Genomic DNA, 25,772 nt, shown 5'->3' with positions numbered 1-25,772 from the left:
CATGAAAATCACTTAGAAGCTTCTGCTTTGTTTAAAAAAGATTCTGGGACTCCTGATTCTAGGTCTATAGTCACCCCCATGTATCCTGCCACACACACACACACACACACACACACACACACAGAGAGAGAGAGAGAGAGAGAGAGAGAGAGAGAGAGAGAGAGAGAGGGATTTCTCATTAGCTACCTTCACCAAAGCAAAATAGATGGTTCTGTGCCTTGGAGACAACTCCCACACCCATGCCCACTTAATATCACAAGTATCATGCTCTAAACAATTTTATCCTTTCCTACAATTCTTGATATTCACTTTAGCCTAAATAATTTCTTTACTTACTAGTGTAAAAATGGCAGAATGTTATTAGTACATGTGAACTCTATAGATCTAACTTCTGGAGTATCTCTGCAAACATAAATATCCCTTTAAAATTGTAAAGCTCATTCAAAATTTTCAGCAGAAAATCCAATAATGAAGGAACAGATATGTTAAAAAAACAACAAAGCTTTGGTATAATTATATTCACATGAATGGAGGGAGATCAGTCTTGTATTCTGTTCAGTGAGTTTAAGTTACCAAGTACCTAAAGCAATCTGAAAGGTAAAGGAAGCACACAGCACAACAGAATAAAAAGAGTGCAGCAACATTCTGACAAAACTATGTATTAAAATAATGCTACTGGCCAGGTGTGGTGGCTCACGCCTGTAATCCCAGCACTTTGGGAGGCCAAGGTGGGCAGATCATTTGAGGTCAGGAGTTTGAGATCAGCCTGGCCAACATGGCGAAATCTGTCTCTAATACAAATAATAATAATAATGCTACTCTAAATTTTTAAAAATAGTTTAATGGATCCTAAGTTTATAGCGAGAGAATTCCCAGAAGGTATGATAATTTCTCTCCAACTACCTTCCAAACCACTTCCCAATATTAAATCTTGGAACCCCTGAAAAATTAAGAAGTGATAAAAAGCCTCCGAAAATTGAATAGTCTCATTCCCAAGAGCTTATGTGTTAACGATTCTCCTGTGTTTATTTTTAAATACTTTATAATTTTATTACTGTTAGTTTATGTTGCCTGTATAGAAACAAAGAGATTAAATTAGAACCACATATACAACCAGTTAATTCCTAAGGAGTTCTGGTCAAAAAAAATATGGAAGTAAGAATAGATTGACTCAGCAAGAAAGTGTAAGTGAACGATAAACAAAAGTATAATTTCGCTATAAATGGAATGTTTTAATCCATAAGACCACTTAGTCACATTTATAAATAGGGATTTACAAACATCACTTTTTGAATTTTTTTTCAGTAACTTACAATATATCCATAGAGGCTTAATCACATTTGTAAAAATCATTTCTAAAAAAGATAAATAATGAAGTACATAATAAGCTGGCTCCAGGTGTTTACCTTCTTCTTCAATTGGTAATATGTTGGTGTTTCTCCTCGAAGATAGAGAATCTTCATCTTTTTCATAATTTTCTTAAAGATAAAAATATTTTAGTAATTTTATCTTTAGTATAATCAAGTACTTGAATTTTTCTAAACCCAGTATATTTATTTGAACTCCTACATGAGAGTCTGTTTTTTAGAGATAAACTTCTCAATATGTACTTAAAGGCAAGTTCTGTTAGTGGAAAAGAATGCATTTCTCCTGTGATTTGCCCCTCTGTCTCTTAACAGTGCAATATGTATAAATGGCATAAATATCATAATGGTCAACAATTTTAGAAATGCAACAGCACTTTTCAGCCAAAAGCCTGATTTCTACCAATAAACCCCTGAGCTACACAGGGGTTTCAGTAATTTGCAGACATATTCATGTACCAACAGCTTAAGAATGACATTTCTAAATGTGGAATTAAAGTCGATTCCTTCAAGGAAAGGCTGGGCATTTAGAATTTTTATGAAGGTCACATAAATAATCCAGGCAGAAAAGCATCCCCCTAAAGTGAGAACATTGCAATGACATCCAGAAGTAAGGCAGAAACATAAAGGTAAATGACTGCCTGTTTCCAACTGAGAAATGGTGACAATGAATAGGATAGAAAGAAATCTGCTCTATTCAGAAGCCTACTCTATAGTTTATAAACACATTGCTGGTTCCAGTCAATCCTGACTTTATTAAACTTCTTTTCTCGCCTTGGTTTATAATGAATAGTTGAGGGTAAAAAGCATTCTGAATAATTAAGAACCATTCTGAAATAGTAAGTTACTTTGGAATTTAAAAAAAATCGGAGACAATATAAAGGTCTAACTAAAAATCAGATTAACCTAGGATTACCTTTGATTATGCTGCCATAAACAGGAGACAAATCTGCATCTTTTGTGACGTCTTCCCTTGACATGAGCTCGGCTTCCTGCTTCATTCCTCTCCTCATTAGTGTCAGGAGCACAGTTTGTCCTGTGTGTCGCAATACCTCTACTGCTTGCTGATTAGTAAAACCCTGAAGGTTTGTGCCATCTACCTGTGATTTAAAAAAAAAAGCATGTTACATGTTAAATAAATGGATATTTGTATTACCAGTTCACAAAATGTGTATGTATAGTTTGTTAGTGTGAAAAGAATAGAGAATAAGTATTCACCTTATTAGGGAATGGACAGTAAGACCCTAATATCTCTTTGGGAACCAGTATTAACAGGGATGCACTAGAATCATTTGAGAGGGTTCTGTTTATTTTAATATAGATTCTGGGGTACCATATCCAGAAACTGAGTCACTAGTTCTAGGGTAGGACACGGGCTTCTATGCCTTTTTTTCCCCTTTTTGTTGAGACAGGGTCTCACTCTATTGCCCAGCCTGGAGTGCAGTGGCACAATCATGGCTTCCTTCAATTTTAACCTCCTAGGTTCAAGCGATCCTCTCACCGCATCTTCCCAAGTAGCTGGGACCACATGCACACACCATCACACCTGGCTAATTTTTTTTTTTTTTTCTTTCTCACTCTGTCACCAGGAGGGAATGCAGTGGTGCGATCTCGGCTCATTGCAACCTCCACCTCCCAGGTGCAAGTGATTCTCCTGCCTCAGCCTCCCGAATAGCTGCAACTACAGGTGCGTGCCACCATGCCCAGCTAATTTTTGTATTTTTAGTAGAGACGGGGTTTGACCATGTTGGCCAGGATGGTCTCGATCTCTTGACCTCGTGATCTGCCTGCCTCGGCCTCCCAAAGTGCTGAGATTACAGGCGTGAGCCACCGCACCTGGCCTACTTTTTAAAAAAATTTGTAGAAATGGGGTCTCCCTATGTTGCTGAGGCTAGTCTTGAACTCCAGGGCTCAAGGGATCCTCCCACCTCAGCCTTCCAAAATGGTGGGTTTACAGATACGGGCCACTGTGCCCCACTTCTACTCCTTTCTAAATATGCTTTTATATTCCTCAGGTGATCTCAATGCACAGTTAAGTTTGGAAACCAGAACTATGCAGGACTAAAAGGTATAGAAGACAGTGATGAATGTGCTCACTGAGTGCACTGATGTATCGCAAGGTCATATTTATATTGCCTTTCAAAAAAGAAAGAAAAAAAGTGTCCTATTTGCCTTTTCAAAAAAATACATTTGATTTTCCCCTTTTCACAAATGACAAAACATTCAAAAATGTCCCAGTGATCTTTCCAAAATATAGATATGATCATATCTCCCCAACCCTCTCTTCTACAGAAAACTCCTTAGGACAAGGCTCCAAATTCTCAGCGTGGCTTAGAATGGCCTGTGCCAACTGCTCCCACCTCCCACCAGCCCCAACCTCATCTCTCATGATGCTGTCCATTACTCTCTGCCCCTCAGCCACAGAGGGCTCACTTCCATTCCTCTGACTTGCAGTTCTCTCTTCAGCCATGGAGTCTCTGCAAGTCCTGTTACCTCAGCCTGGACTCTCTGGATAGCCCACTCTAGACCATGCCCTTTCTCAATAGCTTACTTAGAAAACACGTATAATTGCTTTATATCTCAGTTCAATAGTTGTTTTCATAATAAACTACCTTGATGTCTTTGACTGTGGTCAAAGCCCCCTTTTACCCATTCTTCCTCATAGCATTTTTCAGAATTTTAATTTTACATTTTCTGCTATTATGCGGTTTATGACTATATGCTCCAAGGACAGGCTCTGTATCATTTTTCCTTATAGTAGTGTCATCAAAACATGGCGCTGTCCATACTATAGATATTAAAATATAGAGCCATTGGCTCATAGGTCAAAAACTTATTTGTAAAGCAAATTATATTCTGAGGCAGATAAATATAAATTTTAACAACATGTTGTTTAATTCATAAAATCACAGTAAAAACAATTTGAAAAAGCAGAGCAATAAATTTAATGCTGAAATTCAAAGTCATTAATATTCCTTAGAATTGCAAAATGACTATAAAATGACTGTAGGTGTAATGCTCTTCCAAGCATAGTGGGGCCATATTAGGCACTCAAATGTTCACTAAGTTAGAAAAGATCTGGATTTTATAATCTAAATCTTGTAATTCAGACGTTTACTAACTTAGTAAATATGTGAAAATTATAAGATCTAGATCAAGGCTGGGCGCAGTGGCTAATGCCTAGTAATCCCAGCACTTTAGGAGGCTGAGGCAGAAGGAATGCTTGAGCCCAACAGTTTGAGGCCAGCCTGGGCAACATGCTGAAACCCTGTCTCAATAAAAAACAGAAAAATTACCCAGGCGTACTGGCACATGATTGTAATCCCATCTACTCAGGAGGCTGAGTTGAGAGGATCACTTGAGCCCAGAAGGTTCAAAAGGCTGCAGTGAGCCATGATCATGCCAGTGCATTCCAGCCCGGGCATCAGAGTGAGACCCTGTCTTACATAAATAAATATTTTTTTAAAAAAAGACCTAGATCAGGTGTCTCCAAGATGGAGTACCCTTACTGCAAAGGTTTCCAAAAGAATATAATAAAACCTCTAAATAAACATTTTAAAAACTCATTTGCTTTGTAAATATGTGTATACGTGGGTGTGTATATATGTAATTATGTATATGTACACATATGTAAACAGCATATAATGTCTGTTAAGTTTATATAGGATATATATATAAAATATATATAACAACAATATATATGAATGTATAGTGAGGAAGAAAGAGGGAAAATGAGTAGTTATTTTTACTAGAGGGAATATTCAATGAAAAATCCAGAAACCTCTGATGTAGATGAAAATCTCATACTCTGTCAGCTCCTTAAACCTTCTATGATACTTCTGAGCTGGATGGTGACTTGAACGTAAGTATCTGGCTCTGTTCTTTCTCCCTATCTCCACCCTGCTGATTCCCTGTTAGAAAAACTAACAAAATAGAACAGAGAAAATACTGCAACAAAACTGGAAACCAAAGAAGCACCAAGGTCCTTAGACCAGCAACTTGGAGGAACTTCTACTAGAAATGGTCTGCGCATGGCCGGATCAAAGGCAGGCCAACTGAATCTCTGTATGTGTGGGAACAGCCTGTCTGGTCTGTAAGAAGAAACTTCAGCAAAAAACAAAAAACACCCTCTCATTAAATAAGGCAGTCAGATGGTATATGTGGATCTTAACCAGTAACTCCAAGAAACACACCAAGTACTAAAGGCCATACTAAGCTGGGTTGCATGTAATAGCACAGAATTACTTTATTTGTAATAAAAATTACCTTAATCACACATGTGTGCACACAAGCACACACACAACTCCAAATAACTCCTGGCTATCAGAGCAAACACAGAAAACAAAAACAGAGGCAAAATCCCCCAGTGTGATCCTCTACCACTGGTTTCCTCTTCATTTTGTTAATCTACAAATGAATCAAGTGAAGCTACAGTAAATTTAAACTTTCCCCTTCCCTGTCACTTTGTCAGTTTCTAAATCATCTGGAAAAAAACCATACAATCTGCAGCAGAACCCATCTCAACTTCTATCTGTACAAGCCCAGTTATTTTTGAGAATGACCAAGGGTCATGGAATGTGAAACAAGATATCACGGTCCAAAAGCAGGTTGCACACTGAAGATCGGTGCATGTATCTTCCTATGAAGTTGTTATTGCAGTGAACAGGAAAAAAGATATTTCCTGAAACTTACTATCAAAATAGTTCACATTTCCTTGTATTTATGGAAGCAGGAATTACAGTTACAAAGAAGAAACAAGTATCTACCCCCCAAAAAAAAGAAAAAGAAAACTTACAATGAAGGCAGTCAACAAGATTTTAAGTACTGCAAAAACAAAGTCCAGGTCATGCATGCAATTTTCCTATATCTCAGAGGAAAGGAATAAACAGATAAAAAATGATCAGAAACAAGGCTGGAGACTCATAGGCTGATCTAGGAAATCCAACACACTAATAAAAGAAATTATAAGGAGAAGATGATAAATGAGGGGGGAAAAATCAAAGAAATATAGGGAGAAGGGAAACTTACCAAACTCTACAAATCAAAAAGGCACATGAAAAAATAGAAAATGATGAGAAATTAAAAAAAGAAAAACCTCACACCTGAATGTATCCTGGTAAAATTCTCATATTTCAAAGATAAAAAGAAAAAAGATCTACCAGCCTCTAGGCAGCAAAGAGAGAGACTAGGTTATCTGTACAATTGTGGTAAAGAAATTACAAACCAAGAATCTTATACTTAGTGTGATGTATGAGAAAACAGAAATTGTGCCTGAGATGCTATGATTATTAATATCCTATACCAAAGCAAGTTGTAAAAAGGGCGACCAAGCAGAAATTTAAACTAGGTGGTAAAGAACTACAATTCACACACATTCAGGGCATAAAAGAGCTAAGTGTTGTTAAATGTTAAGAAAAATTTAAGAGGAAGATTTTTTTTTAAGAGGAAAGAATGCTATACCCTACCCACCCAGGTATTTCCCCCTTGACTTCAAGTCCAAAGTCACCTGCAGAAGAGGCAATGCAGCAGATTGTGTCTAATGTCATCAGGAGGGTAAGGAAGAGGTTGTTTAGCTGCTTTGACAGTGGAGCCAGAGGAAACTTCTGTTATGTAGGGAGCTGCTCACCTCCCTGACTTTGTCTGGGCATAGATCACACAGGAGTGAGCCAGGCTCAAGTCATTTTGAAACCTACCACAGGACTCCAAGGGAATGATGAGACTCAAAAGAGACAATCTATGAAACAGACTGCTGAGAAATCAGGGGCCAGTGGGAAGAAGAGTCAGCTACATTGAAAATCCATCATCTGTTATTCATGGAAAGTTAAGCCAAATATATCTCCACTGGAATCTTCCAAGAGCCCAAGAAGAAACCCTCAGAGATAGTCAGTTCTGAACATCTGCCAGGCTCACTTAGCACAAAGCCATCTTTCAGCAGTCAAAGACAAAATGCCCCTTCCTTCTTCCTTCTCTTCTCTCAACTTTTACACCATAAAAGCCAAAATAAGGTGTGGGTATAAAAGAAAAATTAGGTGGGGAGAGACAGACTGAGTGATATACCCTCTATCTCTAGGTAAGCCATCAGTTCATAGCTGGCTTCTAATATGCCAGGGGGTTCATTTGAAATTAGACTATTATTTAGTATGGAAAAAATTTAATTACTAATTTGCAACTGTGTCTGATTATTTTGATTGGCCGCAGGATAACTTACTCTACAAGAATACCCTAAGACATGAAGACTTGCCTAAGATTTCTTCTAGGGGAAAGGGAAGAACCTTCCCCACTAAAAATTAAAAGGGGCAGTTGATGACAAAATTTTTTAAGTTAAGATTATACCTAATAAATCCTGTTTGTCCAACATATTTGTTATCACCAACTAGTCAAAATATAAGAAGTCAACACAAGAGGTTCTCAGAGACAAAAAGTTTAGAAAGTCCACTAAAACATTCTCTTCCTGTAAAGTTTACTCAAAACACTCTAGCCAAATGAGAGTTTAATTGGATTTAAATTCAAAGTAAGAAATCTATAGTATACAAGATACAGTGCTGAGCAACAAAACAAGTAAAATTCAAATCTAAATAATAGTATTACAGCAACAAAATAGAATTTAAATGTTTCATGTCCTTAAAAGAAATATAAGGTAGTATGTAATAATCTGTCTGTAACAACAAACTGTAAACAACATAATGATCCATGATTAAGCCTGCTTCAATATATCACAACAGACCTACATGTGCTTACATAACTACCTCTCCCAGGTAAATTTTTAAGTAAAATAAAAAGGAATAGGCAAATATAATATGATGCTATTTAAACATAAATACATAGAATTTTTCTAAATTTTAAACCATAAACTATTATTAGTGGCTATTATGAGTGGTTTCTATGAGAAGGCTTTTTAACCTTGTTCAAATTTTATATTCTTTAAACCTTAAAGACAAAAATTAATGTAAAATAAATGAACATGTTATTTACTCTCACAGTAATAAATGAAAAAAATGGCAAAAATCTCCACGTTGGGGCTCCATGAAAATTCATAAAATGCATAGAACTTTAGGCTGTTTTTCATCTGCAAAACATTTTTATTGTTCAATTCTATTTAAAAGTGAAGTTTTATTTAGAAAAATCTAATGTGTATGATTTTGTTTATCTAATAACAACTTAAAATATGTTTAAAAATGCATTTTTTTCCTTTATCTTCTGAACTTGATGACTTGGATTTTAAAATGTATTCCTTACTCAAATGACAGAGAATACTACTAGCACAGAAGAAACTGCTATAATGGAACAGTCATGAACTTTTAAACCTAGACTTCTGTTCAAATGTCTTAGTTACCTTCACCTGTATTACGGAAATAAGAAGTTCTATTTTCCAAGAATTATACCACATGGCACTTTCTACTGGGAAGATACTCAGAAGCTGGTTACTAAAAGAGTAAAGAAGTGAGTAATAAACATAAAAATCTCCAAGGCTTTCGTGGGAGAGGTTTCTGTTCAATATAATCACACCCATACTACATATGAGCCAAAGTCACTGAAGCCTAAGAGGTCCTGGTTAGCTCTGGTTCCCCTTTATCACAAGAAAGTCAAGAAGTCAGTTCAGAACCCATGGTACCACAGAGAAGAGTGCAGTAGAACTAGGTAGTATAATGGCAGCAAATTGCCTATGCGCTATCTCATGAAAAGAAGAGATCCAGGCCAGGTGCAGTGGCTCACACCTGTAATCACAGCACTTTGGTAGGCAGAGGCGAGAGGATCTGTCAAGCCCAGGAGTTCAAGACCACCTGGCCAAGGTTTAAAAAAAAAAAAAAAAGAAGAGAGCCAACATCCTCATAGTGTGCACTGCAGACACCACAATTAACAGGAACAATTACAGGGGAGAAATACTAGTTGGAACAACTTACAAAATCTGGCCCCTGAGCGTACTCAACCTAGGTTGCCAGGGCCTCCTCCAACATATCCTATACATATAAAGAGAGAACTTCAATCTATGAACACAGTCACAGAAAACCAAAGGCAACATTTGACACTTTTCCTTATTTATATGCTTATTTAATAATTTTTTTATCAATTATAATTTCCTACTGCTTTTAGCATAGATATTGAATATCAAACTAAAAAGAATGAGTGTATGTTTTTATCTAATGACAAGTTTGTTCAACTTTTTGAAAAAACAACAGAGTCCTTTTGTCAAATAGTCAAATTATTTAAAGAATACCAACATATGAAATGGGAAAAATGGAGACATTCAGTCTATTCCTTGTCACTGTAATGCCTACAGTGAAACCCTGTTGACCCAGGGGTCCACAGAACACAATGTGTAAAACAAGAAGCTTATAACAAAATATTTTTAAGTTACAAAATAACTCTTCAAAATAGTAAGAAATAATTTCTTAATCTCATCACTTCAACAACTACAAAATAAAAAGATTATACTCCTAATAGCTGCTGTCAAAACAAAAATCGAACAAATAATAGACAAAGACTGCAGTTGTGAAAATGCAACTGGATGTGAAGAACATTACTGCAAATATCTCAGAAGTCCACAAGATGGTGATATTTAGTAAAAAATTAATACATGTTCAAAAGCATTGCATGATGTTCTCCAGGAATTTAAAATGCTTATATCTTTGTAGTAAAAGAATGTTTGCTAAAAATTAAAAATCAGAATATTGATGAGTGAAGTCAAGTGATTTTATTGAAAGCAAGAAAACAATTCAGAGAAAAGATTCTTCCACCTTTGCATCAACAATTTCCTTCATCACTGACCTTGCCTAAGAGCAATTATATTTGAGATTCCACTTATATAAGAATGAAGATAATGACAAATTTAGGGGGAAGTTATCATGAGACTCTTTCAATGATAGGCCCTCAATAAATAATATCTGCTTAATTATTAAACTGCTATCAGATATCTGCTATCAGATATTGTCAATAAAATACTCATTTGGCTTTCCTGAATATCACACAAGAGGAGTTTCCTTATCCCAACTTTGTAAGTGAAGAAACTGAATCAGGACGTTTGGTAACTGGTAAAACACAGAATTATCATAAGATTCAGCAATTCCACTCCTAAGCATACACCCAAGAAAAATGAAAACATATATGTACATAAAAGCTTGTACATGAATGTTCACAGCAGCATTATTCATAACAGCTGAAAAGTAGAAACAACCCAAATGTCCATCAATTGATGAATGGGTAAATAAAATATGGTATATCCATATAAAGGAATATTATTCAGCAATAAAGGGAAATGAAGACTGAAACATGTTACAATACAGATGAAACTTGAAAGCATTATGATAAGTGAAAGGAGTCAGTCACAAAGAACCACATCTTGTATGATTCCATTTACAGGAAATATCCAGAATAGGCAAATCCATAGAGACAGAAAGTAGATTGGTGGTTGCCTAGGATTGGGAGAATGGGGGAGAAAGTGACTGCTAAGGGGTACTGAAAATGTTTTTAGGGTACTGAAAAATGTTCTAAAATTCATCATGGTAATGAATGCACAACTCTGTGAATATACTAAAAGCTATTGTATTGTACATTTTAAATGCGTGAATTGAATGGTATATGAATTACATTTCAATCAAGCTTATTTTTTTAAAAGTTTTCTAATTGATTAATATAGATAACTTAGGAGAAAAAAGAGTAAATTAGCTATGCTTTCAATCTGTAATTCAGCGTCAGATACGGATTTAGACTCCATATCTATTCCTTCTGTCTTTCACTTTCCCTCAAAACAAAAAAATGTACAGTAATTCATTTACATTGTATGGTAAAATGGAGATACACAGAGAAAGCTCATTTTAGGCATATAGCCAGATGAGGTGACAAGCACAACTTGATCTTTAGCGTAGATCTGAAGAGGTGAACAGGTGTAGGTAGGAGTTTCACAGAACAAAACCCAAGAAGATTCAGAGTTATAATGTGGACTTAAAGGGAGAGATAAAGAACTCCTCTATTTTTTAAAATCGTGGTAGAAAAACACAATATTTACCATCTTACCCATTTTGAATAGTACAATTCAATAGTGCTAAGTAAATTCACATTATTGTGCAACAGGTATCCGGAATTTTTTCATCTTGCAGAACTGCAGAAATATACCCATTGAATAACTCCTCATTTCCCCTCTCCCCAGTCCCTAGGAGCCACTATTCTACTTTATGTTTCTATAAGTCTATTTTAGATACTTCATATCAGTGAAATCATACAGTATTTGTCTTTTTGTGACTTATTTCACTTAGTATAATGTCCTCAAGGTTTTTCAGTGCTGAAGCAAGTGATAAGATTTCCTTCTTTTTAAAGACTGAATAACATTCTACTGGAGATATATATATCACATTTTGATATATATATATATCAATATGTGTGTATATATATCAATATGTGTGTATATATATCAATATGTGTGTATATGATATGATATGTGTGTGTGTATATACATATATATATATATATATATCACATTTGGTTTATCCATTTGTAGATATTTGGGTTGCTTCCATGTCGTGGCGAGTGTGAATAACATTGCTATGAATAAGGACTCCTCTACCTTAATATCCTACTTTCTCACTATTATTAAGATTCTAAGGGAACAACAGAAACTTAAGCATAAACAAATACCTATTAAGATAAATCAGCATTCTCTCAAGATGTCTTTCAAAGAATATGAATATATGTTTGGAAAAACAAAGACCTCACAATTACAAAAGTTTAGTAAACACTAAGGTAAAACAGATAAAAAGGTTTCTCTATTGCAGGTTTTTTTTTTTTTTTTTTTTGTCTTTTTTTAGAGGCAAGATCTCATTCTGTTGCCCAGGCTGGAGTGCAGTGGTGCAATCATAGCTCACTATAGCCTTGAACTCCCAGACTCAAGGAATCCTCCCACCTTGGCCTCCCAAGTAGCTAGGACTACAGGCAGACAACATCATGCCCAGCAATTTGTTTTTTTTTTTTTTTTTTTTTTTTTTTTTAGAGAGAGGATCTGCCTGTGTTGGGATTACAGGCATGAGCCACCAGCTCAGTGAAGACGCCCAGCTGTCTTCAATTTTTCTATGTGCACTGTGAATTCATGCGAGACTATGTTGTAGGCAGTTTTCCTTTAAACTTATTCGATAAGGAAGTTTTGGTGCAGGGTCTCTTGAATTTCTGTTTCAGGCTGCAGTCTGGGGAGTCCGGTATCAACTGAACACTGAAATTAAAGTTGGGCTCTTCTGTACAGTGCCTTGAATAGCCATGTTTAAAACACATTGATGTTACAATGATAACAATGATAGCTTGAACTAATTACAAGAAGCTAGTTTTTGTTTTTTTTGGTTTCTTTCATTCTTATATATCCTCAGGGCTGAAAGCAGCCTTGGCCATAAAGCCAACAATAACAGTATCATTCTGCTGATTAAAAAAAAAAAAAACAATGCAGGCATCCCTAATTCATATTCCAATACCCTAAAGGTACTGGACATCTGGTCTCTACCTTTGGAGTATCTTCAAGGAAAGTATAAGTGTAATATTAATGTAATAAATTCATTACAACCAGAAATTAGATATATCAGGAATTATTCAAGAAGGAAGTCTCCCGTTTGGAACTGAGATGAGTAAAGCTTATATCCAATGCCCTTATTTTACTTCCACAAAATAATAGAAAGGGTAATTGTAATAATAGCCTCAAGTCACCAAAAAAGCTTAAATTAGTACAGAGTTAACTCTAGCTCTCAAAACTAAGTAAACTAGGAGAATACAATTCTCAACCATGAAAATTAACAAAGCTATTGTTAAATGTGTAACTTACTGCTATAATTTGGTCTCCAATTTGGATTCTTCCATCATGCTCAACGGCACTGCTTTTTGTAATGCTCTTTACAAAGATTCCTGAAGGTTCTAAGATTAGAAATAGTTTATTTTTCACAATTTTCAAAGCACATTCAAAGAATATCCATCTTCGATTCTCCAACTATAAAGCTCTAATTCAGAATAAATACGTATCATCTAGTAGAAACACAGGCTAAAGAATAATTGTTTTGTCTGTCTTAAATACAATATGAGTCACCTACACTAAATTATTCCTAAGGAAGTTTTCAACCAGTTTATCCAACAATCTGAAACATGTAATATCAACTCAGTATTTTATAAGAGATAGATATCAGAGGTAATTATCAAGTTTAAAAGAATATTTAATGTTTAAAATTACCCAATTTTTTATCTCCAATGTAGCCAGCAATGGTAATTCCTAATCCTTGGACATTTTTAGTGAGTTCTACATCAAATGTCTCACTTTCTTCACCTTTCTGAGTAGAAGCATCAACCTAAAATAAAATCAATAAATATACAGTGAAATAATATGAAAAAAATAAAAAACAAAAAACAAACAAACAAACAAAAAAACCACAATAAAATAAAGCCACAGGCCTACTTTAATTGTCTAGCAGAGAATTATAGTAGAGACGATTCCTTTAATCCTGAAAACAGGGATAGGCATCATCATATTTTTGCTCAGAAAGGGATTTCAGGAATAAGGTTGAACCTTCCCTTATCAGAGAATACATTATTGTTTGCATACAATAAATTTTAAATCAAACAGGTTTTTTCTTTAGCAAATTCTATTTTCAGAGATGGCTCATCTTAATTTCTGGAGACGTCAGGATGCAGTATATCTGAAAGAGCTAATGTTATGAATTCAGATCAACAAGTTAAATCTAGCTTTGCCACTTCATCTAGAAAGAAAATATCACTTTGGTCAACTGTCTATCAGGAAAAGAATAACAACAACTAGACCAGCTACCATTTATTGAGCAGTTTGTGTGTAACTCAGAATTAAGACTCTACATGTCTTAATTCCTTATTCCTCATAATTCCTCATAATTCAGCATCCTGAGATAACTGAAAGTGGGTTTCTCAGATGCCACCTTCTCTAATGTGTAGAGTTGTTACAAATTCTATGTTGGACTGAAGAGCAAGTCTCCCTAAAATTAAGCATTAGTTGATTGGTACAATATATCATCAATAAGCTATTGGTACTATGTATTAGCATGGTGTCAGCAGATCCTACAGAGAACCTTAAGAAGGGCACAAAAAAATCAAAGCTATAGATTCTAATGGACAGTCAGGTTGGGGCTAGCTGATGTTTTCTAATTTCTTTAAACAAACTCTGACAGTCCACTTAAATGAGATATAATTTTACAGTAAAGTTTGATTTTTTTTTTCATTGCACATAATTATCTGTGCAAACTTAGCAAAAGTTTAAAGTTTAGATAATTACAAGAAAATGACAGGATGAAATCTGCTTCAATTGAAACAAATGTGTTTTCTATTTTTAATAAGACTTATGCGAGTGCTATTTTAGAGAGTGGCAATTTGACTATCGAATGGTTTTAAAAGGGGCACAAGCTTCAGAAATGATGATATGCACAGAACAGATATTTTTCTAAGCTTTCAATTACATCAAGTGGTTTTCGGTATTGCATTCATTTATATATTGCTGAATAAAATGTTTTGTTTACCATAAAAGAATGCCATTTAAACACTTTCATAAACAAGCATTCTTTACTTCTTTCTCTTTGCAAAAAATAGCAACCAAATTCAATCCTAAAAACAACAGAATCATGGAAATTACAAGTGTTCTAATTAAGTTTTAAAGGGCTTGTGGAGGAGGTTAGGATATTAAAAAAGAATTTGTAGCAATTGCTTAGAAAAAACTTTAATAGAACAAAACATAGATTTTTTACATCTATGGGAAAAGAATATAGGACTTGTATTTACTATAAGGCTTATCTAGAAACTGGGTGTAATTCTCTTCTTAAATATTTAAGAGATTTCTGGATAAATTATTTTGTAGATATTTATCCTCTGTAGTCTTGTGACCTGTAAATCTGCTGAGATACCCACTACTTGCCAATAATTTTGAAATTCTCTAGCTTTTTTCATATCGAGTTGACAAGGATGGAATGCTATGCATATGAATAAAGCTTTTGTTATAACACCAAAAGAATAACTTTTGTTTAAAAAATTATATAACTGGGTCAGAATAATGACTACTTATTACAAATCTGAAAACAGTTACATACTTTAAAACAATAACACTAAAAGGTTTTAGTAAGCCTTATTCATACTCACCAAGCCTGCCCCCACTCCTCAACCTCCACACATTCAAAACAAAAACAAAAATACTAATGGGAAAGTTGATGAAAGAGAATGATAAGAACTATGACCCACCTTACAGAGAGTCTTCTAACTGAGAAAAACAGAATTAAACATTTTAGGTATCAGTACCAAACAATTTTTAAACTTTTATCCATACTTTAAAACATTCTCCTCATAAATATGCTGCTTAAATAAAAATGTAAAATAATCCAGCATGTTTAAGCAACCTATTTTTCATTTGTTTTACACATTATTCCTGATTAATAAATATTATTAGTGCTAAAGCATCCCTACATTTGAATTTCGTTCCATTCTTTAGCACTAATATAGGAACATTAGTAAGTCTAGTTTCTAAGTAAACATCACTGTCGTCATCTAAGTGCTATTTCTCTGACTTTCACATTAACTACTCTTAACTACTTACCCGCAACTCTGGCGTTGAAGTTGGGGATGAGGAGAGGGTGATGCCCAAAGCAGTGGGTGCTGTATGTTCTTCTATGGCACCTCTTGCAATCATCAACTTAACTCTATTTCCACATTGCCTAAGGACTTGTGCTACTTGCTCACTGCTCATTCCTGCTAGATCTGTGTCACCAATCTTTAGAATGTGGTCTCCACTGCATAAACGCCCATGCTGAGTAAAACAATATTGAATAATTAGACTATTATTATTTTAACTGCAACAGATAAATTCTAAATGAAGAGAAGGGATTAATTTTAAAAAAGCAATAATATGAGTTACCAATCAGGACATAAAACACATGGTTATAATATTAACTGTCTTTTCAAACATCCTAGCATCATTCAGTGTGATGCAATAAATGAAATTCACATATAGTTCTTTAAATCAATAGTTCATATGAACTTTTCATTTTGACTTCTACCTACCAAGAGTTCATATGAACTTTTCACTTTGATTTCTACCCAAATGCCTTTTTGTGAATTTTTTGGAGGGAAAGAAGAAAATGCCCTTAAGCAAAGTTGTATATAAATCACCATGCAAATATATATTACCTAAAATGTGGTATAAACCACAAGAAAGCATTAGATTAATATCACAACTTTCTGCCTGGCTATTTCTATTATAAATGTCCCAAAAGAACTCATGTGCAGGTGAAATACTTGTGAAGTGAAAATTCAGAAAGATGTGAGGAGTGCAAAGCAGTCTTACGAGCCTCCATACACATGCAGTCCATTAACTTTCTGCAATGATGGAACTCTTCTGCACTACTCAATACAACAGCTACGGAGCTCTTGAAATGTGGCTAGTCCAACTGAGAAGCTGAACTTGTAATTTCATTTAATTTTAATTAACTTAAATTTTAATTTTAAAGGTGATATGCAGACAGCTACAGTATTGAAGAGTGCAGCTCCATACTGAAGATAAAGCATGTAAATATCACATGCTAGTCAACGAGAGACATTTCATTTGATGCTGCTAGATGCTAGCTAATGTTTAAAAGGAAGAAAAATTTGCATACTATTATATTACTGTTAATACCCCTACTGACAAGTTTGCCATTAAACAGGAATTTCATTTATGAATACAGGAAATATTTGATGAACTGGACTTCCTACTTTAGGTTCAAACACACGTGTACAAACAACCACTTTATTTTTTAAAAAGTTATAATCAAGGCAAAACTTACTTAAACCAGTAAGCCTTATCAAATTAAGATATAAATCATAACAAATGTGTTAAATCTTTTCTCACATATATTGCAACAATGTCACATATCATAAATGGTAATGCCTCAATAAACTACTCAAGTGATAAAAAACAGGTTGTGTTTCATATACAAAGATGATACCAGTGACCCATCACTAAAGGAACAAGTTGAATGTTGTTTTTTTGCCTGAATAAAAAAGTATATTTTTCCACAATACCTTGTGACTATAAAACAGCTGACTAGGTATATAAATATGAATTATGACTATAAAACAAATAGTAGCTACCTCCACAATTATCAAATCCATAACCTTGGCTTTAGTCTGAGGTTCAAAAGTGTTAAACTCATTGTCTAAAACTATAACTTAAGATTACTGCCCCTTTTCAAAGGTATTCCTCCCCTAGGTCTAAGACAACATTTCAGGGACACTCAATAAAACGAAAGATTCTAACTCAATTTCTTTGGCATCATCTAAGGCCAAAGTTTCTTCTTTCCAACAAAAAAATGTAAAAGATGTACCCATATTATTTGATAAAATAGCATAAAAGATCTATTGATGTAGCCTACCTGATCAGCTACTCCTCCAGGCAGAATGGTTTTTACTATCACACCAGTTGCTTTTCCTCCTATGATGCCAAATCCCAAACCAGATCCATCATTCACCAATTCAATAGTTTCCACGTGTTGCCAGTGAACCTACAAACAAAGCTCATATATGAATTTGTAGAAATTTACAAAGCACTAACATTTTATATTACAGTAGAAATTTTTGCAATTATTATTTTGTTAATATTAAATAATTAAATTCAGACATAATAATGAGTCCTAACAATGTCCCTTTCATTTGGTATACTTCCCTTTCAACAGAATGTAAGTGCTATTGACAGAATCATTCTTGAAATTATCAATACATCATCATAATGATTTCACTTCAACAGTTAAAGACAGGCATTGATTTGCAAGATCTTTTGTACAACTTCTTAAAAAAAAGGAAAAGTTCAAGGAAAAAAAAAGGTCACATGTTAAGAATGTCTTCTGCATAATCCTGCCTTGAGGCAGGATTCCAAATTAGATGACTTCTTAAAAGTTACTGACAGCTAACTGTAACAATATAATTGTATAATTTTTAAAGCAAAATCAAGATTGTATCTGTCTACAGATAAAGTCAATTTTGTTAAATGACTACATTTTTCATTTTTAAGGAATGCTGTCAAAGGACAAAACTACACAAAGAAAAGTAATTGTTGTTTTAGAACTTAGAAGCTTTATCATGCTTAAAGAACAAATATTCCAGGCTAGGGAAAGATAAAAGGATAGTCAGACAAAAACACAAGAAGTGCAAAGACCATACACAAATTAGAAACTTGGAGATAACCAAAACCAACTTGAAAAATACGTTCTGTTCCTTTTGAAAATTTTAGGTACTCACCGGATTAGAGTGAGCTGAAATTGTGCTGGCTGCAGATGGAGAACGCGAAACTATGGGGCTGACAAGCTGAGGCAATGAGCCTCTGGCAATAACTAGCTGGACAGTATCTTTGGCTTTCTGCAGGATGCTGATAGCCTGCTGATGTGTAATTGTCTGATCAAGAGCCTGTCCATTGATAGCAAGAATTTGATCAGTTTCTTTCAATCTTCCATCTCTATCAAGGATGCAAAAGGGGATAAAAGACAATCTGAGAGTTCTCAAGGAAATGACAGCTTCTTTGGCATGTATGTTCAAGTCATTTTTAATCCTATTTTTAATTCCCATACTCTAAGCTTTTTCCTGCAGGTCTACTTTAAAAAAAATATACACCTTGGCTGCAAGTCATCAACTCTCGTAAGGTTATTCCACTGCTACTCCTACTCAACCCCTCCCATATAAAAGTACTCTTTATTTCAGCTACCTATTCAGCCTACATTACATCTTGGATATTCTCATCTTCTAAAAATGAAAGTGGATATACCTATACAGTTGGCCTTCTGTATCCATGGGTTCCACATCCATAGATCCATGGGGATCACATCCATAGATTAGATCCCCAACTGGGGATCACATCCATAGATTAGATTAGATCCCCAACTGGGGATCACATCCATAGATTAGATCCCCAACTGGGGATCAAATATACTCAAAAAAAATAATGCCACAACAATAAAAAAACACACAAATTTAAAAAATACAATATGACTACTAATGTTTACATAGGATTTGCACTGTGTTAGACATTATAAGTTAAAGATGATTTAAAATATATGGGAGAATGTGCACAGGCTATATACAAATATTATACCACTTTATATAAGGGACTTGAGCATCTGCAGATTTTAGTACCTGCAGGAGTCCTGGAACCAATTCCCCATGGATACTGAGGGACAACTATATTAAATTATTGCTTTGGGTATATAAATAAAATGCAGCTCAAATTATTATGGGCGATTTCTAGCATGGTAATTTTAAAAATCTAATCAAAAACAGCCCATTTAATTAACAATGAAAATAATGTTATCCTCAAATTTTTCCTTCCTTACCAAAACTTAAGTAAGTTATGACTATATCTAAAAGCTACTCTCATTTCAAAGGACCTGCTATTTTATCACAACAATGTTAATGACTTCTAAAAACTGGTTAATAACAGATTATGTTCAATTTTTTGTTTCCATTCATTATTATTTTTCTAAATTCCCGCATAGTAACAAAAACCTTCAGAATGTGGGATCAAAAACAAAGAAGACACCGTGACCATCTCACCTATGGGCCACACTGCCCTCTTGTATCTCTTGTACAAATATTCCCAGCTCTCCTCTGTTTTCACTTCTTAGTCCCACAACACTAAACCCAAGGCCTCCAGATGGAGGTTTGAGGAGCTCAAAAACTTCTACATGGCGACCCTGTTTAGGAAACAAAGCAAGAAATAAAATTAAAAGCCAGGCCATGCATGGTGGTTCACGCCTGTAATTCCAGCACTTTGGGAGGCCAAGGTGGGAGGATCACTTGAAGCCAGGAGTTAGGGACCAGACTGGGCTATATAATGTGACCCCATCTCTATAAAAAATAAAATAAAACTTAGTGAGTGTGGTGGCACACATCTATAGTCCTAGATACTCAGGAGACTGAGGCAGGAGAATCCCTTGAGCCCAGGAATAAGGGACTGTAGTGAGCTATGATCACAACACTGCACTCCAGTGTGGGTGACAGAGCAAGTCATGTCTCAAAAAAAACTTAAAAGCCAATTACTGCAGTAACAGTCATCTTATTAGAATCATTTCTTTGTTTAAAAAAAAAGAAATTGAAAAAAATTTTTCCAAGGTAATTGTTAGCACTTTATCCTGAAGAATATTTCTATAATACAACATATAATACTCAAATTTAAATGATAAAACTGTAATAGAAAACCCCTGAACCATCTAAACTCCCACAAAACTGACTTTTTGTTCCAATTTTTTCAGATGTTATAAATGTCACTATAGTCTTCAAATTATCCATAACTTGATCACATTCTTAAATTATTACAGGTATTACAATAACTAACAGAAAGAAATGTTCTTACCTGGCCCATATTTTTGATAAGCTGATCAAATTCATCACAAGCAGGTTTCCCATTAATGTGTGGAATACCAGATCCTGTAAGTGCTTCCAGATTCCCATTGTTTGGGGATAATAAAAACGATTCATTTTGCAGAGTAGGAATCACAGCTGGGCTGAGATGAGGAACGTGGGCATATTCAACATTTGAAGTTGCTGAAGTTGCAATATTTACCTAAGAGTAATGCAGGGATTATTAAGAATTTTGACATTCCATAAACTATTTCATAGAAAATATCCCAAGGGTACAAGGACATACAAATGAAATTTCAAAATGTCCAAATCCTTTAATCCAGCAATTCTATTTTGGGCAATTTATTTCAAGGACAAACATTAGGATAATACACAAAGATGTGTGTGCATCACTAAATGTTCAATGCAGCACCATTTTTTAGATGAGAAATTTAAAAAACTAATTACCTCCAGGGTTCAACTTCAGGGTACTCATTAAAACACATCCATAAATATATACATCCACACATACATTTTTTTGTCCCCAGATCCTATGAAGTAACCTCTAAACTCTCAGAATGTCCCCTCTCAGAATTTCCTGAGTGATGAGGTATCTTTCTTCTTCATGGTGGGCCCCAAGGCCCCATGATATAAGCCCAAACTCGGAGCTGAATTTTAATCATATGGGTAGGGCAATCAATCACACCTATGAAATAACACCCCAATAAAAAATTCTGAACACCAAGATCAGGTAATCTTCCTGGGTTTGCAACACAGTCAAACACAGCTATACATGTGTTTGTGCTTTAAGCTAAGTGCTATTACGAGAGTCAAAAGTTTAAAAAAAAATTAAAACTTTATAAAGGAAAAAAAGTTACAGTAAGCTAAGGTTCATTTATTATTGAAGAAAGTTTTTGTAAATTTACTATAGCCTAGGTGTACAGTATTTATAACTTATGTATAAACTCTATGCATAAGAGTTTTTTACCTGTCCTTAAAAACAAAACAGAAAACTCATTAAGTCACCAAAGTTACCAATAACTCAATCATTATATTGGCTATCTAGTAGCATACAGTATATTGACTATCTAGTAGTGTACAGTAATGTCCTAGGCCTTCACATTTACTCACCACTCACTCACTGACTCACCTACAGTAACTTCCGGTCCTGCAGGCTCCATTCATGGTACGTGTGTCCTATACAGGTGTACCATTTTTTATCTTTTAACCACATTTTTACTGTACCTTTTCTATATTTAGAAACAGATAATTACCATTGTGCTACAACTGTATACAGTACTCCATAGAGTAACATGCTGTACAGGTTGATACTAAATAGCCTAGCTGTGTGGTAGGCTATACCATCTAGGTTTGGGTAAGTATACCCTACGATGTTTGCACAAGGATGAAATCACCTAATGACACACGGCTGTACTCTATACATATTGTCACACATCGATTCTGGGAGAATTATACTTTCCAGGAAAATGGAAGCTTCCAGTTTGGAATCCTCCCATAATCTGCACTACGCATCTCTTCCTTTGGCTGACTCTTGACTGCATCCTTTCCCTACCATAGATCATAACCATGAGTTTAACAGATTTCCGAGATTCTCTAAGACCTTCTAGTGAATTATGAAACCTCAAGGTGGCTGGGGAACCTCGCAAATTTGCAGCTGACATCATAAGTGAGGGTGGTTTTGTGTATCCTTACACCTTTAACTTTGTAGCTGGACCCTAACTCGCCACAGTTGGTATCAGAAGTGTGGGGCAGCACTGGCAGTCTGGAGGACTGTGCCCTCAAATCATGCTGTCTGGCTAACTCCAAGTACAATAACACACATAACAACAACGGAAAGATCATCCCACTTTGGGAAATGATTCTATAATTATTTGTGTGTCCCTTTTAAAAGAGTTTGAAGTTAAATCTAAATAATAATAAAGCAATGCAGTCAATCCTAATTTCATATTTATGTTGGGTGTCTGGATTGTGACTTTTTATCTATAACTACTTATCAGAAAGCTCACTTCGTTGATGAGGTCACTCTCTGACCTCATCTCCTAGCAGTCTGTCTCTCACCCACTTAGCCCTAGCTGTGCTCCCCTCCTCACTGTGCCTCAAAGTGCCAAGCTGTTCACTCTACCAGACAGGTATATTCTTCCCCAAATATCCACATGCTCCCTTATTTCATTCAGGTGTGCCTAATCCCACCACAGAAAAGTCCTCCTTCACATCCCTACCTAAGACAGCACCATTATACTCCACGAACTTACTCTGCCCTGTTTTAATTCACGGCACTCATTACCACCTGATCCACACCCTGCTGTCATGAAGCTTTCATCCCAGTCAGTGGAGACAGACTAGAATGCAAAAACTCTCCAGGGGAAATTTTTGACTATTTTATTTTTACTATGCCCTCATTCTCTAGAAGAATGCCTTATACAGAGTTGTTCAACATACATTGGCAGAAAAAAAAAAGTTTATCTATTTTTTAAGGATCTAACTCTGATCCAATCTCCTGAACAACCTTTCAAGTATCATCTCAATTCTAAGGATGATGAAATTACGTAAAGTCACACAGCTAAGTTGTTTGTGACCTAGATTTTTTTCATCACGGTGTTCCTATCATCCTTGTATTACACAGAAAACATACAGTCCTTGTATTATATACAAAACATTTGAGATATCATTTAAAATAAAACATTAGGTAAAGAACATCCACTGACAGAAGCTATCAAAATATTTCACAATATGTCACCAAAATCTATACATAAGAGTTTGTTACCTATCCTTAAAAATAAAACAGAAAACTCATTAAGTTACCAAAGTTACCAATAACTTAACCATTATATTGGCTTTCTACAATCACAGATGAAAAAGAGACCAATGTGTTGAAAAGAGACTTTTGGGAATCCTTTTAAATGTTTATTTTAAAATCTATAGCAGGCATGATCAATTATTATTTTTTCAAAAGTAAGCTTCTTATGCCAAGATTGATTTTTTTTTATCCTGAGCCATGGCAACTTCAATAAAGTCTGCCAGCAGAAGACACACAGCTCAGGTTGAAGCAGATGGCATAATGAAATTTGTGACAGGCTGAGGATCCCACACACCAAGACCTAATGGCTATGGTATGTATGCACAGGAAAAAATATTTGGACTTATGCTATGGTAAGCCAGAATGAACAAATCGCATTCCGAGAATAGAGAGTCTGTCTGTAAGAGATTCATGGTAAAAGAGAAGCTCTGATATTATGAAAGATTAGGTATACAGGCATTCTAAGAGTAAACTGAGTGGGAGCAGAACAAGTAAAATATTACAAAATGAGAACTGCACAAAAGTATTTAATATCAATTGTCATTTCCTAATTTGTTAAAGGTTTGAGGAATGTCAATGACTCCTCCTGCTTCATCCCTGACCTTGAGGTCTACATAAACGTAAAAGCAGAGGTTACAGAGATCACATGTTTAAAAACTATTATTTAACTATACCACCATACAAAACTCTTATTTATAAATTGGCAAATTTATACTCATAAGAAAAAGAAGAAAGGCACCTTTGATTATGCTGTAATTGTTTATTAAAATGGCTTTCTGAACTACAATCTCTTTGAGGAATAGGAGTGTATCTTATTTGCCTTGATAGGTCTGTTCATAGCAGTCATGCCACAAATGTTTAATGAAAAGATCTTGATTCTCATCCTTGGCTTATAGAATATAAAATAAACAAAAGAAAACATAAATATCTGGCAAGTTTTATATACAGATAAACATTCTGTATAATTTATGGAAGTTGTTAGTAAATGAGCAAGAGTCACCAAATAATTATGTTTTCTGTTTAAGTTCTGGCTGAACATTTCAGTCTAAAAGGGGCTTTTATGTATTTAGTAAATAAACACATATTAATTTATGGATTTTAATTAGTGCTATTACCTAAAACATAACCTAAATATTATACAAATTATTCGATTTAAAAGTTTGCAAATTCTATGTGAAAGGGCAAGCTAAAACACCTTCTAAGTATTTAAAAGTATAGGAAAAGTCCTCTTATAAGATGCAGTCAGAACCAGTATTGGTTCACATACTACAAAAGGTCAAATAAAGCAGAAAAAAAAACAAAGAAAAAATATGTACCTTATTTTAACTTAAAACACATGTATATTCATTTGTATATAGGATTTGTTCATACATGCAATTTGTTCAATCTGGCTTACCATAGCATAAGTCCAAATACTTTTTACTATGCAAACATACCATAGCCATTAGATCTTGGTGTGCGGGATCCTCAGCCTGTAACAAATTTCATAATCATAAATATCTTTTATCATAAATATGTTTTACAGTTTGATCTAACATAACTAACAATTTCACCAATAATTGTTTTATCAATTCACCTATATAGTTTTTCAAAATAATTTAAATATTTTCATAGAAAAACTTGTCATAAATTTGTATATTATATAATAAAGTTGTGCAATTATAAAATAAATACAACTGATACAAATAGCTTTAAAAATGACTTTTTGAGAAATGCACATTTAGCTGGTACAAGCTAGCGAAGGACACAAACTAAAGCATGTCTGAATAGACAAGGGTTTAGTGCCCTGGGTATCATTCAATATGCCTTCCAGAAGAAATGGACAGTATCTTCTTAGCAAGTTCCTCATTTGCAGGTGTGCTAGGAGAGCTGCTTCTAGAGTAGCATCCAAGAAAACATAATTTATCTTTAGTTCTATATACAATGAAGGTCACTCTGTGTGAATAACTGTATCAGAGTAACCTTTCCACTGAGAACAATTAAAAATGTGTATAAGAGCTGTTAAAAATAAATAAATAAACCACTTTAGAGGTATCAAAAAGAAACCAACTCTTCTGCCATACTCTGTTGATACAAAGAAGGCAGTATCCGGCCCACATCAAACAGGGGAATATACAGAAGCATGAATATCAGAAGACAAGAAATACTGGCCATCTTAGAGGCTGACTAGAATGGCATATCATAGCAAAACAGCTAAAAGCCAAGACAGAAAGGAAATCTTAAAAACCACTAGAGCAAAAAGGTATCTAATCTTCAAA

At 34.7% G+C, this 25,772-nt stretch overlaps 1 protein-coding gene across 22 annotated transcripts in view; it reads right to left on the bottom strand.

Annotated features, from left to right (window-relative positions):
- Positions 1 to 25,772, bottom strand: part of MPDZ (multiple PDZ domain crumbs cell polarity complex component) — a 180,127-nt gene that overhangs the window by 104,391 nt on the left and 49,964 nt on the right. For all 22 annotated transcript variants that reach the window (XM_063649516.1, XM_063649522.1, XM_063649524.1 and 19 more), the window contains 9 exons: positions 20,710 to 20,919; positions 19,911 to 20,050; positions 18,606 to 18,819; positions 17,744 to 17,872; positions 15,931 to 16,140; positions 13,558 to 13,672; positions 13,159 to 13,247; positions 2,281 to 2,464; positions 1,407 to 1,478 (listed from right to left, as the gene is read on the bottom strand). In XM_063649516.1, coding sequence (XP_063505586.1) covers positions 1,407 to 1,478; positions 2,281 to 2,464; positions 13,159 to 13,247; positions 13,558 to 13,672; positions 15,931 to 16,140; positions 17,744 to 17,872; positions 18,606 to 18,819; positions 19,911 to 20,050; positions 20,710 to 20,919 — 1,363 coding nt within the window. The remainder of the gene's footprint in view (positions 1 to 1,406; positions 1,479 to 2,280; positions 2,465 to 13,158; positions 13,248 to 13,557; positions 13,673 to 15,930; positions 16,141 to 17,743; positions 17,873 to 18,605; positions 18,820 to 19,910; positions 20,051 to 20,709; positions 20,920 to 25,772) is intronic.

This window comes from Pongo pygmaeus, chromosome 13 (assembly GCF_028885625.2).
Source record: "Pongo pygmaeus isolate AG05252 chromosome 13, NHGRI_mPonPyg2-v2.0_pri, whole genome shotgun sequence".
NCBI lineage: Eukaryota > Metazoa > Chordata > Mammalia > Primates > Hominidae > Pongo > Pongo pygmaeus.
Note: the sequence above shows the minus strand (reverse complement) of the source record. Positions and strands in the feature narration are given on the sequence as shown.